A 16,372-nucleotide genomic window follows, 5' to 3' on the forward strand; every position below is an offset into this window, starting at 1 on the left:
GCTGCCTACCCACTGACTCCCGACTCAGGACCAGCACCATCACCCACTACCCTGGGACTATCACCACCACCTACCCACCGTGACCAGCACCATCACCCACGAATTCTCTGACCAGGACCTGCACCACTTCCACCCCCGGGACTAGGACCAGCACCATCACCCACCATCCCTGACTAGGACCAGCACCATCAACGACTACCCCTGACCAGTAACCAGTAGCACCATCACCCACTACCCCTGACCAGGACCAGCACCATCACCCCACTACCCCTGTCCAGCACCATCACCCACTGGCCCTGACCAGGACCAGCACCATCACCCACTCACTCCCCTGATCAGACCAGCACCATCACCCCACACCCTGACTAGGACCAGCACCATCACCCACACCCCTGACTAGGACCAGCACCATCACCCACCACCCCTGACTAGGACCACCACTCACCACCACCCCTGACTAGACCAGCAATCACCTGGCTAACCCCTGACTGAAATCAGCACCATCACCACCCCACTAGGACCAGCACCATCACCACTCACTCCTGACAGGACCAGCACCATCACCCACTACCCCTGACTAGAACCAGCACCATCACCCACTACCCCTGACGAGGACCACACCATCACCCACGCACCCCTCATTCAGGACCAACCATCACCCACGACCCCTGACTAGAACCAGCGCCATCACCCACTACCCCTGACCAGGACCAAACCATCACCCACTCACCCCTGACCAGACCAGCACCATCACCCACCACCCCCGGGACCAGCACCATCACCCACCCCGACCAGCACCATCACCCACGACCCTGACCAGACCAGCAGCACCATCACCCACGACCCCTGACTAGGACCAGCACCATCACCCACTACCCCTGACTAGGACCAGCACCATCACCCACTACCCCTGACTAGGACCAGCACCATCACCCACTACCCCTGACCAGCACCATCACCCACTACCCCTGACTAGGACCAGCACCATCACCCACAACCCCTGACTAGGACCAGCACCATCACCCACCACCCCTGACCAGGACCAGCACCATCACCCACCACCCCCGACTAGACCAGACCATCACCCACTACCTCATCTGCACCCAAAACATCACCAACTCCTGATCTGGGACCAGCACCATCACCCACCACCCCTGGACTTGTAACTGGCACCATCACCCACTAATCGACCAGGACCTCAGCACCATCACCCACTACCCCTGACTAAAAATTGGAAGACCTCACCACTCCCCTGACTAGAGCAGCACCCACCACCCCTGACTAGGACCCCACCCACCCACCCCTGACTAGGACCAGCACCACCCACCCCACCCCCTGACCAGCACCATCATCCACTACCCTGACTAGGACCAGCACCACCACCCACCACCCTGACTAGGACCCACACCCATCACCACTGCACCCCTGACCAGCTAACCATCACCCACTGTTCCTGACCACACCCCACTACCCCTGACCTCAGAATCAGCACCATCACCCACCCCTGACCAGGACCAGCACCATCACCCACGACCCTGACCAGCACCATCACCCACCACCCCTGACCAGGACCCCGTAGCACCCATCACCCATCACCCTGACCAGGCTGTGCACCATCACCCACGAGTCCTGACTAGACCAGCACCATCACCCACTCACCCCTGACCAGACCAGCACCATCACCCACCACCCCCTGACTCAGGACCACTCATCACCCACCACCCCTGACCAGGAACCAGCACCATCACCCATCACTCCCTGACCAGGACCAGCACCACTACCCCTGACCAGGCCACACCTCTGACCAGACCAGCACCATCACCCACTATCCCTGACTAGACCAGCACCACCCACTACCCTGGACTAGGACCAGCACCCACACCTCCTGACTAGACCGCTAGCACCCCACCCACGACCCCTGACCAGGACCAGCACCATCACCCACGCAATTCCCTGACCAGCACCATCACCCACTACCCCTGACGAGGACCAGCAGCACCATCACCCGCCCACTCTTGACAAGGACCAGCACCATCACCCACCACCCCTGACCAGGGACCAGCACCATCACCCACCCACCAGCAATCATCACCACCACCCTGACCAGGACCAGCACCATCACCCACACTCCTGACTAGGACCAGCACCAATACCCACCACCCCTGACCAGGACCACACCATCACCCGCCCAGCCTGACTGTGAATGCCAGCACCATCACCCACTACCCCTGACTAGAACCATCACCATCACCCACCCCCACCCGAAATAAACCTTTCCCCGGTTTTATGGGTTGAAGCCCCTACGGGTAAACCTGGAATAAGCCGCTAAAATAAGGGTTTTTAAACCCCCACTTAAAGGGGCTAAAGGTTTCAAACTTTTGTTTTTTTTTTTATTTTTATTTTATGATTTTTATTCTTTTTCATTTGGGTCACGACCCCAAATTAAGCCCCAAAAATTTCCCCGGTTTTCTTTGGCCCTTTTGGGTATTTCCCCCCAAACCCCAAGAACCCAAATTGCCAAAAACCCCCTTCCCCCCGCCAAATCCTTTTTTTTGCCTCAAAGACTGGTTCCCCAACCCCTCTTGGGGCTGACCCCGTGCCCCTCCTCTCCTTGGGGAAAAGGGTTCCCCCCGGGGGGCGCTCGGGCCCCTCTCCCGGGTGGTCTGGTCGGCTCCCCCCGGGGGTGGCTAAAAACCGTGGTTTGAGGGCCTTTTCCCCGGGGGTTTGGGGGGGGGGGGGCCCCCCCCCGGGTTGGCACTGGTTTCCTCCCTGGTTTCGGGGATGGGGTTCCCCCTCCCTGGGGGTCGGAATCGGCTCCTTTGGGTGGGAAACTGGGCCCCTCCTTGGGGCCCGACCGGGCCCCTCCCTTTTTCCAAAAACCGGGCCCCTTTTTTTTTTTTGGTTTTTTTTTTATTTCCCCTTTTTTTTACTTTTTTTTTTTTATTTTTTTCCTGGTTCTAAAAATTTTTCCCCGGGGGGTTCAAAAAACCGGGCCCTTTTTGGTTGGTCTCCTGGTTTCCTGGGTGGGGTTTCGATTCCCTCTTTCCCCGGGGGCTACTTTTTCCCCCCGGGGTTTCATTGCCCCCTTTTGTTTCTAAAATGTGTCCTCCTCCTTTCACTGGTGTCCCCCCCGTTTTGACTGTGCTCCTTTCCCCCGGGGTTCCCCGGGCTTTTTTCCCCCGGGGTTCTGACCCCTTTTTCCCCCTCCCCTTTCTCCTCCCCTCCTCCCCGGGGTTTCTGCCCGGGCCCCCCCGGGTTTCGACTCTGCCCTTCTCCGGGGGGTTCCTCTGTCCCTCCTCCTAACTCCTCTGTCCTATCTGCTCTCCCTCAACTGACTGCTTCTCACTCATGCAGCCTAACTCTGCCTGGACGCTCTCTCTCTTCCCACCTTCATCTCTTGATTCTCTTTGTCCTCTTAAGACTCGGTGCTCCAGTCCTCTCCTCTCCGTGGTGGTCGACTCGTGCTCTCTCCCCTCTCCCGTAGTGGCCTGACACAAATTGTCTCTCCTCTCCGTGGTGGTCTGACTGGGTGCTCCTCTCCTCTCCGTGGTGGTCTGACTCAGTATCCTCTCCTCTCCCGTGGTGGTCTGTTTTGGTGCTCCTCCTCTCGTGGTGGTCTGACCGTTGCTCCTCTCCTCTCCGTGTGGTGGTCTGACTGGGTGCTCCTCTCCTCTCCGTGGTGTCTGACTCGGTGCTCCTCCTCTCCGTGGTGGTCTGGCTTCGGTGCTCCTCCTCTCCGTGGTCTGACTCGGTGCTCTCCCTCTCCGGCGTGGTCTGACTCGGTGCTCCTCTCCTCTCGTGGTGGTCTGACTCGGTGCTCCTCTCTCCATTGGTGGTCTGACTCGGTACTCCTCTCCTCTCCGTGATGGTGCTCCTCTCCTCTCCGTGGTGGTCTGACTCGTGCTCTCCTCTCAGTGTTGGTCTGACCTGGTGCTCCTCCTCTCCGTGGTGGTCTGTTCGGTGCTCCTCTCCTCCGTGGTGAGTACAGGCTGATTGCTCCTCTCCCTCCCGTGGTGGTCACCCATTCGGTGCTCCTCTCTCCGTGGTGGTCATTTTCGGTGCTCCTCTCCTCTCTCCGTGGTGGTCTGACTCGGTGCCCCTCCCTCCGTGGTGGTCTGACTGGGTGCTCCTCTCCTCCGTGGTGGTCTGACTGGGTGCCTCTCCTCCCCTGGTGGTCTGACTGGGTGCTCCCCCTCTCCTGGTGGTCTGACTCGGGGGGCTCCTCCCCTCCCCCCGTGGTGGCCTGACCGGTGCTCCTCCCTCCCCGTGGTGGTCTGACTGGTGCTCCCCCTCCTCTCCGTGGTGGTCTGACCGGTGCCCCCCTCCTCTCCGGGGTTTCTGACTCGGTGCCCTCCTCTCCGTGGTGGTCTGACTCGGTGCTCCTCCCTCTCCGTGGTGGTCTGACTGGGTTTTTGGGGCTCCCCCTCCCTCTCCGTGGTGGTCTGATTTGGTGCTCCTCCCTCTCCGTGGTGGCCTGACTCGGTGCTCCTCCCCTCTCCGTGGTGGTCTGACTCGGTGCCCTCCTCCCGTGGTGGTCTGACCCTGCTCCTCTCCTCTCCGTGGTGGTCTGCTCCCCCTCCTCTCCGTGGTGGTCTGCCCGGTGCTCCCCCTCCTCTCCGTGGTGGTCTGACTGGGTGCCCTCCCCCTCCGTGGTGGTCTGACTCTGCTCCTCCTCTCCGTGGTGGTCTGACTCGGTCCCTCCCCTCCGTGGTGGTCTGACTCGGTGCCCCTCCCCCCGTGGTGGTCTGACTCGGTGCTCCTCCCTCTCCTTGGTGGTCTGACTGGGTGCTCCTCTCCTCCCGTGGTGGTCTGACTGGTGCTCCTCTCCTCTCCGTGGTGGTCTGACCCCGGTGCCCTCCCCTCCGTGGTGGTCTGACTGGTGCTCCTCCCCCTCCGTGGTGGTCTGACTCGGTGCTCCCCCCTCCCCGTGGTGGTCTGACTCTGCTCCTCTCCTCCCCGTGGTGGTCTGACTGGGTGCTCCTCCCTCTCCGTGGTGGTCTGACTCGGTTTGCTCCCCCCTCCCTCTCCGTGGTGGTCTGACCGGTGCTCCTCCTCTCCCGTTGGTCTGACCGTGCTCCTCTCCTCTCCTTTTTCTTCCTCTCTCTCTGCAGCCAGAAGCGGGTTTCCCCCACCTGACACAATGCAGTTTTCCCTTTCTCTCACCCATCAACTCTTCTCTCTTCTCCCCTCCTTCACCCCCTGGCCCCTCCTCCTTCATCCCCCTGGCCCCTCCTCCTTCATCCCCCTGGCCCCTCCTCCTTCACCCCCTGGCCCCTCCTCCTTCATCCCCCTGGCCCCTCCTCCTTCATCCCCGGGCCCCCTCCTCCTTCATCCCCCCTGGCCCCTCCTCCTTCACCCCCTGGCCCCTCCTCCTTCCACCCTTCTGCCACTTTGTGACTACTTTACAAACAAGATGGACGACATCCGCTCCTCCTTGACTCATCCATCTTCTCTCACCTCACCAGCACTTCTTCATCCCCCTCTCTTTCCTCTTTCACCCCCTTGTCTCCCAATCAGGTTCTCAGCTTGGTGACCTCCGCTGACCGACCACCTGACCCCTTGACCCCGTCTCCCATCCTCCAGGCTGTTGCTCCTGACCTCCTGACCTCTCACCATCTTATGAACAGCTCCCTCTCAACTGGCTGTTTCCCTCTGGAGGAGGAGAGTCAACAGACCTGAAGAAACCACCTCGACCCGTCTGGAGGCAGAACTACAGACCGGTCTCTCTTCCTCCTTCTCTCCAAAGCTCTGGAGCGAGCTCTCTGGAACCGAGTGTCTCTCTGTCTCCACGGCAACGACCTCCTTGACCCTCACCAGTCTGGAGACAAGGCCACTCCACAAAACTGGCCTCCTTGATGAGCAGCTTCACTCTGCTAGAGCATCCTCTCTCCTCTGTCCTTATCCTTCACTCTGCTAGAGCATCCTCTCTCCTCTGTCCTTATCCTTCACTCTGCTAGAGCAGCCTCTCTCTCCTCTCTCCTTATCCTTCACTCTGCTAAAGCATTTTCCCCTCCCCTGTCCTTATCCTTCACTCTGCTAGAGCAGCCTCTCTCTCCTCTGTCCTTATCCTTCACACTGCTAGAGCAGCCTCTCTCCTCTGTCCTTATCCTTCACACTGCTAGAGCATCCTCTCTCCTCTGTCCTTATCCTTCACTCTGCTAGAGCAGCCTCTCTCTCCTCTCTCCTTATCCTTCACTCTGCTAAAGCATCCTCTCTCTCCTCTGTCCTTATCCTTCACTCTGCTAGAGCAGCCTCTCTCCTCTGTCCTTATCCTTCACCTGCCAGAGCAGCCCCCCCTCTGTCCTTATCCTTCCCCACTAGAGCAGCCTCTCTCCTTCCCGTCCTTATCCTTCCCCTGCTAGAGCCCTCTCTCCTCTGTCCTTATCCTTCACTCTGCTAGAGCAGCCTCTCTCTCCTCCCGTCCTTTTCCCTTTACCTGCTAGAGCAGCCCTCTCCTCTGTCCTTATCCTTCACCTGCTAGAGCAGCCCTCTCCTCTGTCCTTATCCTTCACTCTGCTAGAGCATTTTCCCCTCCCCTGTCCTTATCCTTCACTCTGCTAGAGCATCCCTCTCCCCTGTCCTTATCCTTCACTCTGCTAGAGCATCCTCTTCTCTGTCCTTATCCTTCACACTGCTAGAGCATCCTCTCCCCTGTCCTTATCCGTCTCTCTGCTAGAGCAGCCCTCTCCTCTGTCCTTATCCTTCACCTGCTAGAGCACCCCTCTCCTCTGTCCTTATCCTTCACACTGCTAGAGCAGCCTCTCCCCTGTCCTTATCCTTCACCTGCTAGAGCATCCCCTCTTTTCTGTCCTTATCCTTTACACTGCTAGAGCATCCTCTCTCCTCTGTCCTTATCCTTCACTCTGCTAGAGCAGCCCCCCTTTTGTCCTTATCCTTCACTCTGCTAGAGCATCCACTCTCCTCTGTCCTTATCCTTCACACTGCTAGAGCATCCCTCTCCTCTGTCCTTATCCTTCACCCCTAGAGCATCCTCCTCCTCTGTCCTTATCCTTCACCTGCTAGAGCAGCCCTCCTCTGTCCTTATCCTTCACACTGCTAGAGCATCCTCTCCTCTGTCCTTATCCTTCACTCTGCTAGAGCATTTTCCCCTCCTCTGTTTTCCTTTAAGCAAACCTCTCTCCCTCTGTCCTTATCCTTCACTCTGCTAGAGCATCCCTCCTCTGTCCTTATCCTTCACTCTGCTAGAGCATCCCTCTCCTCTGTCCTTATCCTTCACCCGCTAGAGCAGCCTCCTCTCCTCTGTCCTTATCCTTCACTCTGCTAGAGCAGCCCTCCTCCTCTGACCTTATCCTTCACTCTGCTAGAGCATTTTTCCCCTCCTCTGTCCTTATCCTTCACTCTGCTAGAGCATCCTCCCCTCCCCTGACCTTATCCTTCACTCTGCTAGAGCAGCCCCCCTCCTCTGTCCTTATCCTTCACCTGCTAGAGCAGCCCTCTCTCCCTCTGTCCTTATCCTTCACCTGCCAGAGCAGCCTCTCTCCTCTGACCTTATCCTTCACTCTGCTAGAGCATCCTCTCTCTCCTCTGTCCTTATCCTTCACCTCAGAGCATCCCTCTCTCCTCTGCCCTTATCCTTCACTCTGCTAGAGCATCCTCCCTGACCTTATCCTTCACTCTGCTAGAGCAGCCTCTCTCCTCTGTCCTTTTCCTTCACTCTGCTAGTGCATTTTTCTGACCTTATCCTTCACTCTGCTAGAGCAGCCTCCCCCTCCTGTCCTTATCCTTCACTCTGCTAGAGCATCCTCTCTCTCCTCTGCCCTTAACCTGCACACTGCTAGAGCATCCTCTCTCCTCTGTCCTTATCCTTCACTCTGCTAGAGCATCCTCTCTCCTCTGACCTTATCCTTCACTCTGCTAGAGCCCTCTCTCCTCTGTCCTTATCCTTCTAGACCTTTCTGGGGAAGGCCCCCTCCTTTTTTCCCCTTTAAATGGGGTCCCCAAAGGCCCCCTCCTTTTCCCTTTCCCCCTTCCCCACTTCCGGGGGCCTTAAGGTTCCCGGGTCCCTTTCCCCTTTCCTCTCACTATGGGGTTTCCCCAAGGCTCCGTCCTGGGTCCCCCCTCTTCCTCTCACTATGGGGTTTCCCCCAAGGCTCCGCCCCGGGTCCCCCTCTTCCTTTTCACTATGGGGTCCCCCAAGGCTCCCTCCTGGGTCCCTCCTCTTCCTCTCACTATGGGGTTCCTCAAGGCTCCGTCCTGGGTCCCTCCTCTTCCTCTCACTATGGGGTTTCCCCAACCGTCCTGGGTCCCTCCTCTTCCTCTCACTATGGGGTTCCTCAAGGCTCCGTCCTGGGTCCCTCCTCTTCCTCTCACTATGGGGTTTCCCCAAGGCTCCCTCCTGGGTCCTCCTCTTCCTCTCACTATGGGGTTCCTCAAGGCTCCGTCCTGGGTCCCTCCTCTTCCTCTCACTATGGGGTTCCTCAAGGCTCGTCCTGGGTCCCTCCTCTTCCTCTCACTATGGGGTTCCTCAAGGCTCCGTCCTGGGTCCCTCCTCTTCCTCTTCACAAATTTTTCCCCGGCTCCGTCCTTCCCTCCTTTTTCCTCCTACTATGGGGTTCCCCAACTGTCCTGGGGTTTTCCCCCTCTCACATGGGGCCCAACTCCGCCTGGGCCCTCCTCTTTCCCCTCACCATGGGGTTCCCCCCAAGGCTCCCTCCCGGGGGTCCCCCCCCTCCTGTACCAAATTCCCGGGTCTGTTTCCCCCCCTTCGCCCGGCCTCCTACCAAGCAATCTTGACACCCCAAAATCCTGGGGCCAAAACCCTTTCCGAAACCCCAAATCGGGAACCGGGCCCCTTTTTTACCGAACCCAGGGTTCTGGTCCCCCCTGGTTTAACCCTGGCCCGGCCGGCATTTCCCTTTCCGGGGGCTCCCCAACCCCTGACCCTGACTACCAAATTCACCCGCTTTTTGTGTTCCCCACCCGCTCCCCGGCCTCCGGGTTACCTGGGGCAGCAATCCCTTCAGAACATTTCCTTGGGGACCGTTCCTGAAGGTCTCCCCCCAAAATCCGGGAAAGGCCCTTTTAACCAGAAAGGGGCAGGGTTTGGTCCCGGTCTGGCAGGGGTTTTCCATTCGGGTATTTTTAAAAAATTTATTTGAACTTCCCCCCGGCGGTTTACCCTTTTAAATAACCCTGGTTATTCCAAATAACCCGGTTTTAGGTTTACAGTGTTTCCGTTTTCCCGGGTTACCGGGGGACACAGGGGTTTAAAAAAGGTTTTGGTAGTGGGCCGAAAGGTGGGGCCCGTTTAATCCAAAAATGGGAAATTTTTTAAAGGGAACAATTTATACTATTTTTATGAATAAAATTTCAAATATAAAAATATTTAGGTACCTTTCACCCTGGGGTTTGGGGAATTTTTTTTTCCGGTTTCCCCTTTTTTTCCGGTTTGAGAATTTTATTTGTTTAATTAAAAGGGTTTTCAGGTGTAAATCCACCCGGGTTTCCCACGGGCAAAAAAAGATTATAAAATTTTGGTAGGGCCGCGCGGGTTTTGTTTTAAACCTTTTCAATAATTAAAAATTTTTATAAAAATTGGGGGAAAATATAACCCCCTTTTTTGTTTTTAACCCCATATTTAATAATTTAGGTCCATTTTCCCGGGCCGGGGGGGGAACCGGAGAATCGGGGGTTTTTTCCCGGTTTTTGGGCCGGCTTCCCCCCTTTTGGGCCCCCGGTTTCCAAAAAATTTTTTTTGTTTGACACCCCCTTTTGGGTTTTATAGGTTTGAGAGGGTCCAGCCGGTCTCGCCATTGGGGAAAAAAAATCACTTGCACCCCGTTTCCAAATTTCTTTGGTTTAAACCGGGGCCAAAAATTTTTTTCATTTAATTTTTCCCAAATTTTATAATTTTAAAAATCTGGCTTTACCTGAAATTCCCGGGCTGAAAATTCCCCCCTCAAAACCCGTTTTCCTTTTAACCGCAATTTAAAAAAAATCAGGTTTATCTACCGGGGCAAAATTTTCTCACCAAAAAACGCCCCGGGGTTTTTTTCTTTCCCTCTGGTTTTTGTGGTCCCTGGTCTTACCCGGGGCACGACAAAAACCCGGGCTTCCAAACCCCCTGAGGGGGCCCCCCTTAAAAACACCGGGCCCCCCTTTCCGGGCTGAAGGGGATTTTAGAGGAAAGTGGGGTTCGCCTTTTTTAAAGGGGGAAGGGGGCGGACGTTCCGTTTAAAGGGGCTTTTAAACAGTGGGGAAAAAACCTTTTAACTTCACTGGGAAACCCCCCTTTTTAATTTATTATCCGGGAACCCCTGCCCTTTACCCCCCAAAAAAAAAAAAATTCAACCTGGGGTTTTCAGGAAAAAAACCCCCCCTAAAACCAAAGTTTTAACCCTTACACAACCATTCCCCGGGTCCCCCCAGCCTTTCTTTTTACCGACCTTGTTTTGGATAACACCCCAAAAAAACCCCCAAAAGTTAGGGGCAACAAAACCCTGGGCTGGGAAAAGTGAAGAGGTCGGTTTAGAGGTAAAAGGGTTGGAGGGGGGTTGGGGGTGAGGGCGGGTTTAAAGGGAAGGGGGAGGGGGGAGGCGGGGGGTATTTTAGAGGAAAGTGGGGTGTGTTTTTAAAAGGGGAAGGGTGGGAGAGAAACAAAGGGGTTTAAAAGGAGGGTTTTAAAATGTGGGGTTTTTACACTTCGCTGGCCCCCGGGGGTGGGCCCCGAAACCCAGGCCGGGAAACCCCCCGGACCTTTGAACCCAGTGAACCAACCCTTTAAGGGGCCCCCCCCTGGGGCAGGAAAAGGCGGCGGCTTTGGGCCTAAAACCCCCCGGGGGGGGACCGGTCTGGTTTTTAAACCCCTGGGCCACCCAGACCGGAAAAAAATTTCCCCGGGGCCCCCGGCCCGGGGCCCGCCCGGGGGTTCCCTTTCCCGGTGACCGGGGCCCTTTGGTTTTTGTGATAAAAAAAACCCCCAAACCAACCCAAACACCGGGGCCCTGAAAAACAGAAAACATAGACCAACCCATGAAGGAAACGGGAGAAAAATAAAGAGTTTTTGGAGGGGGTTGGAGGGGGCAGGGGGGTGAGGGAGGGTTTATTTTTTACCAAGTTGGTGTGAAAAAAAAGGCAGATTTTTAAAAAATTTTAAAAAGGCAGAAATGGTTGAGGGGGAAAAGGGGGAGTGAAAGGGTTGGGTGGTTTAAAAGGTTTTTCTTTCCCGTGGGAAAATTGGGAAAAGAAAGGCCGTTTGGGCCGCCGCTGGGGGATTGGTTCGGGAACCCGGGTTTTGGAATAAGTTCCTTTAGGGGGTCCTACTTTTGGGGGCAGGACAGGCCCCCCCTTTGGACCCCGGGGCCCAAGGTTTTCCCTTCCCCTTTTTCAAAGGACCGGAAAAACCGGGCCCCTTTGGGACCGCCGCGGAGGAACTAAAAAGAAGGGCCGGAAAATATTTAAGGGGGCCCCCGGGCCCCCCAGGGGGTCGGGGCCGGGGCCGGGCCCGGGTTTCCTTTCCCCCGGCCGGGTCCCCCCGGAAAAGGCTCCATTGGGCCCCTTTTTCAAAAAGGACAAAAAGTTTCCCCCCTGAAACAGAAAAAACCCCCAACATTTTAAAGGCCCCCAAAAAAAAAAAATAAAAACTTGGGGCAGCCAAGGGGGAAAAAAAAGAGGGGGGAAAAAAGCCCCATTTTAAAGTTTCCCTTGGGGGCCGGGGGCCCCTTTAAAGGCCCGGGGGTGGCGGGGTTTTACCGGTTTGGGAAGCCTTTCCAATCGCCCCGTGGAACCCAAAAAACGGGGGGGAAACCCCGTTCTCCCTTTTAAAAAACCCCCAAAAAAACAATTTAAAAACCCCCGACTCGCAGCGGTTGCCGGCCCCGGAAAGGGGGGGCTGTGGGCCCTGGGGGGCTTCAAAAAAGGGAATTTTTTAAGTTTTGGGGAAAAATTGGAAAGGGTTCCGTGGGCCCCAGCTGGTCGGTTGGGCGGGAAAAGGGATTGGAGTTTTTCCTCCCCCTCCTTGGGGCCCCCGCGGGGGTGGCGACAAAGGCCCCCGGAAATTAGTACCCCGGGGTCCCGGGTTTTCACCCACACAAAACACAAAAACCCAAACACACCAAACCCCCCAAACACAAACAAACACCCAAAAAAAACAACCCCCACCAAAACCCCCTAGGGAGCAAAGGGGCCGAGGGACCCCGGCTTTTTGGTGTTCGTCCGTTTTCCCTTTTGGTTGGGGCCCTTCCCTTTTCCCGGTTGGGGTCTTTTCCTGGGGTTTTGTCCGGGGGCGGCTCCTTTCCCCTTCCCTTTTTTCTTTGGGTCCTTTTGGGGTTTCCCCTTTTTCCTGTGGGGGCCTGGGGGGTTTGGGGGGGTGGGTGCCCTGGGGGGGGGGGGGGGCGCTCCGTTTGGGGCTTCTTGTGTTGGGCCTCTTGGTGGGCGCTGGGTTTTTTCTGCCCTGGTGGGAGCCGTGGGGTGCGCCCCGGGTGGACGGCCGGGGTTTTGGGGCGCTGGGTTTTTGTCCCCCTGGGGGAAAAAAAAATTTTGGGCTCGGGCTCTGGGGTGCCGCCCCGGGCCGGGGGCCTGTGGGGCCTGGGGGGCTGGGTGGCCGGGGTCTGGTTGGCGGTTTGGGTTGGGTGTGCTCGTGGTTGGCTGTGGGGGGTTCCGGGGGGTGGGGTCCGGTGTCCCCCCGGGTTTCCCCCGGGGTGTGTGTGCCCGGGTTCCCCCCCCCCCCCCCCCCCCCCCCCCCCCCCCCCCCCCCCCCCCCCCCCTGGTTGGCCGTGGGGTGTCTCTGTGTGTGTCTGTGTGTGTGTGTGTCTGTCTCTGTGTGTGTGTGTCTGTCTCTGTGTGTGTGTCTGTCTCTGTGTGTGTCTGTGTGTGTGTCTCTGTGTGTGTGTGTCTGTGTGTGTGTCTCTGTGTGTGTGTGTGTCTCTGTGTGTGTGTCTGTGTGTGTCTCTCTGTGTGTGTGTCTCTGTGTGTGTGTCTCTGTGTGTGTGTCTCTGTGTGTGTGTCTCTGTGTGTGTCTGTGTGTGTGTCTCTGTGTGTGTGTCTCTGTGTGTGTGTGTGTCTGTCTCTGTGTGTGTCTCTGTGTGTGTGTCTCTGTGTGTGTGTGTCTCTGTGTGTGTCTCTGTGTGTGTCTCTGTGTGTGTGTGTCTCTGTGTGTGTGTGTCTGTGTGTGTGTCTCTGTGTGTGTCTCTGTGTGTGTGTGTCTCTGTGTGTGTGTGTGTGTGTCTGTCTCTGTGTGTCTCTGTGTCTGTCTCTGTGTGTCTCTGTGTGTCTCTGTGTCTGTCTCTGTGTTTGTGTGTGTGTCTCTGTGTGTGTCTGTGTGTGTGTCTCTGTGTGTGTCTGTCTCTGTGTGTGTCTGTGTGTGTCTGTCTCTGTGTGTGTCTGTCTCTGTGTCTCTGTGTGTGTCTCTGTGTGTGTGTGTCTCTGTGTGTGTGTGTCTGTGTGTGTGTCTCTGTGTGTGTGTGTCTCTGTGTGTCTGTGTGTGTCTCTGTGTGTGTGTGTGTGTGTCTGTCTCTGTGTGTGTGTGTGTGTCTCTGTGTGTGTGTCTGTGTGTCTCTGTGTGTGTGTCTCTGTGTGTCTGTGTGTGTCTCTGTGTGTGTCTCTGTGTGTGTCTCTGTGTGTGTGTGTGTGTGTTCATACCTTAGAGAAGGGACCAGCGAACCTCCAGAGACCATTGAAGCCAAAGCCTGTGAGATGAGATCAAACTATGATGTCATTGTTTATTAATTATTATTATATTATTATTAAACAGTCATGTGAGGAAAAAGGAGGAAGGAGGCTGGAAACAATAGTTTAATATTTATATATGAGTCCATATTTAATTCTAACATTAGTTTTACAACTTTTGTAAATTAAATAAAATAAATTTGACGTGTGTTTTTTAATTATTAATGATTTCCATAAAAATAACTTCTTCTGAACTAAAGACCTGTTCTTTTATTTTGAAGGGGGAAACAGGGGACAGTTTTCGGTGACTTCCTGTTTCAAGGAGCGGGGAGGAAGTGGGCGTGTCTTAGCCTGCGGGGAGGAAGTGGGCGTGTCTTAGTCTGCAGGGGGAGTGGACGTGTCTTAGCCTGCAGGGAGGAAGTGGGCGTGTCTTAGTCTGCGGGTACCAAGTGGGCGTGTCTTAGTCTGCGGGTAGCAAGTGGGCGTGTCTTAGCCTGCGGGGAGGAAGTGGGCGTGTCTTACTCTGCAGGTAGGAGGGAGTGGGCGTGTCTTACTCTGCAGGTAGGAGGAAGTGGGCGTGTCTTACTCTGCAGGTAGGAGGGCTGGTACTGGGGGGGCGACTCCTCGTGGTAGACCACGCTCTGCACGATGCCGTGGACCGGGTTCAGCAGGTTGGTGTCCTGACACATGGACAGCACCGTGTTGATCTTAGAGTCCAGCAGGTTGTGGCTGAGGAGACAAGACCAGCTGAGACCACCAGACCACTAGACCACCAGACCACTAGACCACCAGACCACTAGACTACCAGACTACCAGACCACCAGACCACTAGACCACTAGACCACCAAACCACTAGACCACCAGACCACTAGACCACCAGACTACCAGACCACTAGACCACCAGACCACCAGACCACCAGACCACCAGACCATTAGACCACCAAGAGCACCAGACCACTAGACCACCAGACCACCAGACCACCAAGACCACCAGAACACCCGACCACTAGACCACCAAGACCACCAGACCACCAGACCACCAAGACCACCAGACCACCAGACCACTAGACCACCAGACCACCAGACCACCAGACTACCAGACTACCAGACCACCAGACCACCAGACCACCAGACCACTAGACCACCAGACCACCAGACCATTAGACCACCAAGAGCACCAGACCACTAGACCACCAAACCACTAGACCACCAGACCACCAGACCACCAAGACCACCAGACCACTAGACCACCAAGACCACCAGACCACTAGACCACCAGACCACTAGACCACCAGACCACCAAGACCACCAGAACACCCGACCACTAGACCACCAGACCACCAAGACCACCAGAACACCCGACCACTAGACCACTAGACCACCAAGACCACCAGACCACTAGACCACCAGACCACTAGACCACCAGACCACCAAGACCACCAGAACACCCGACCACTAGACCACCAGACCACTAGACCACCAGACCACCAAGACCACCAGAACACCCGACCACTAGACCACAAGACCACCAGACCACCAAGACCAGAACTAAAAGACCAGGAGAACTAAAGACCAGGAGAACTAAAGACCAGGAGAACTAAAGACCAGGAGAACTAAAGACTGAAGGAGATCTACTCACACGACGGGGAACACCTTGGGGAAGACCACGCTGGCCTCGGCCAGGTACTCGTACAGGATCCTCTGGTCGAAGTCGTCCGTGGTGTACTTCACCTGCGTGGCCTACAAACAAACAAACGTCAACAAACGTAAAGGGGCGGAGCCAGGCGGGCGGCCGCGGTGCCCCCTCACCAGCACGGTGAGCAGCAGGGCCTGGATCTTGGGGTCCGTCAAGACCTCCTCGTCCAGCAGGACGTTGGACTCGGACACGGAGACCTTCCGCAGGTGAGAGTTCCCGATCCGCTGCGTCTCTGAAATGGGAAGATTCACATGAGACTCCCTGCTCGCCAAGGGGGCGTGGCTGCGCCAATGGGGGGGCACGGCTCCGCCTCCTGCTCGTGGCTCCGCCTCCTGCTTTCACCGATCTCGTAGTCGCTCTCCGCCACGCGCCTCATCTTGGGGGGCGTGGTCATGCCCGACTCCATCTCCGGTCTCTTGGGCGCCTTGGAGTCCGAGATGAGGTGGTCGAAGCTCTTTCGGGTTCCTGGGGGAGACAAACCGTCAGGTGACCCCGGCCCCCCCGCGGGGTTCTGACTCCGGGCCTCAGGGGGAACCGGCCTACCCAGGAGCTTCTTGGTGTTGGCCTGCGAGGGCTGGCCCATGTCCAGGCTCATGGACTTGCGGGTCCGGGGGCTGATCTGGCCCACCGCCGGGTAGTGGTGCGCCGACAGGTAGCGCTCCGACACCTGGGGGGACGTCCAGGGCTGGGTCTCCCTCAGGGTCCTGAGGACAAAGGGGGGCGGCGTCAGGACCCGGACCCCGAAGAGGGCGCGCACCGAGAGGGGCCCCGGCTCACCTGCAGCTGGGGTCCAGGATGTGACTGGAGTACGTGTCCATGGGGACCGGGTCCAGGTTTGAGATCAGGAGGGACTTCCTGTGTTTGAGGCTGCAGCGACTCCGGACCTCCTCAGAGACGGTGAGCAGCGCTGCAGAGAGAAGGACTTCAGAGACCCCCGGGACCACGAGACCACAAGGACTTCAGAGACCCCCGGGACCACGAGACCACAAGGACTTCAGAGACCCCCGGGACCACGAGACCACAAGGACTTCAGAGACCCCCGGGACCACG

At 56.7% G+C, this 16,372-nt stretch overlaps 1 protein-coding gene across 1 annotated transcript in view; it reads right to left on the bottom strand.

Moving 5' to 3' along the window:
* The window catches only part of nf1a (neurofibromin 1a), a 252,393-nt gene that overhangs the window by 204,989 nt on the left and 31,032 nt on the right, over window positions 1-16,372 (bottom strand). Inside the window, exons 31-37 of the mRNA XM_056441181.1 lie at window positions 16,100-16,229; window positions 15,866-16,026; window positions 15,665-15,787; window positions 15,436-15,554; window positions 15,266-15,366; window positions 14,213-14,355; window positions 13,600-13,646 (exon numbers count right to left, since the gene is read on the bottom strand). Of these exons, the coding sequence (XP_056297156.1) occupies window positions 13,600-13,646; window positions 14,213-14,355; window positions 15,266-15,366; window positions 15,436-15,554; window positions 15,665-15,787; window positions 15,866-16,026; window positions 16,100-16,229 (824 nt within the window). The remainder of the gene's footprint in view (window positions 1-13,599; window positions 13,647-14,212; window positions 14,356-15,265; window positions 15,367-15,435; window positions 15,555-15,664; window positions 15,788-15,865; window positions 16,027-16,099; window positions 16,230-16,372) is intronic.

This window comes from Pseudoliparis swirei, chromosome 20, assembly GCF_029220125.1.
Source record: "Pseudoliparis swirei isolate HS2019 ecotype Mariana Trench chromosome 20, NWPU_hadal_v1, whole genome shotgun sequence".
Classification (NCBI taxonomy): domain Eukaryota; kingdom Metazoa; phylum Chordata; class Actinopteri; order Perciformes; family Liparidae; genus Pseudoliparis; species Pseudoliparis swirei.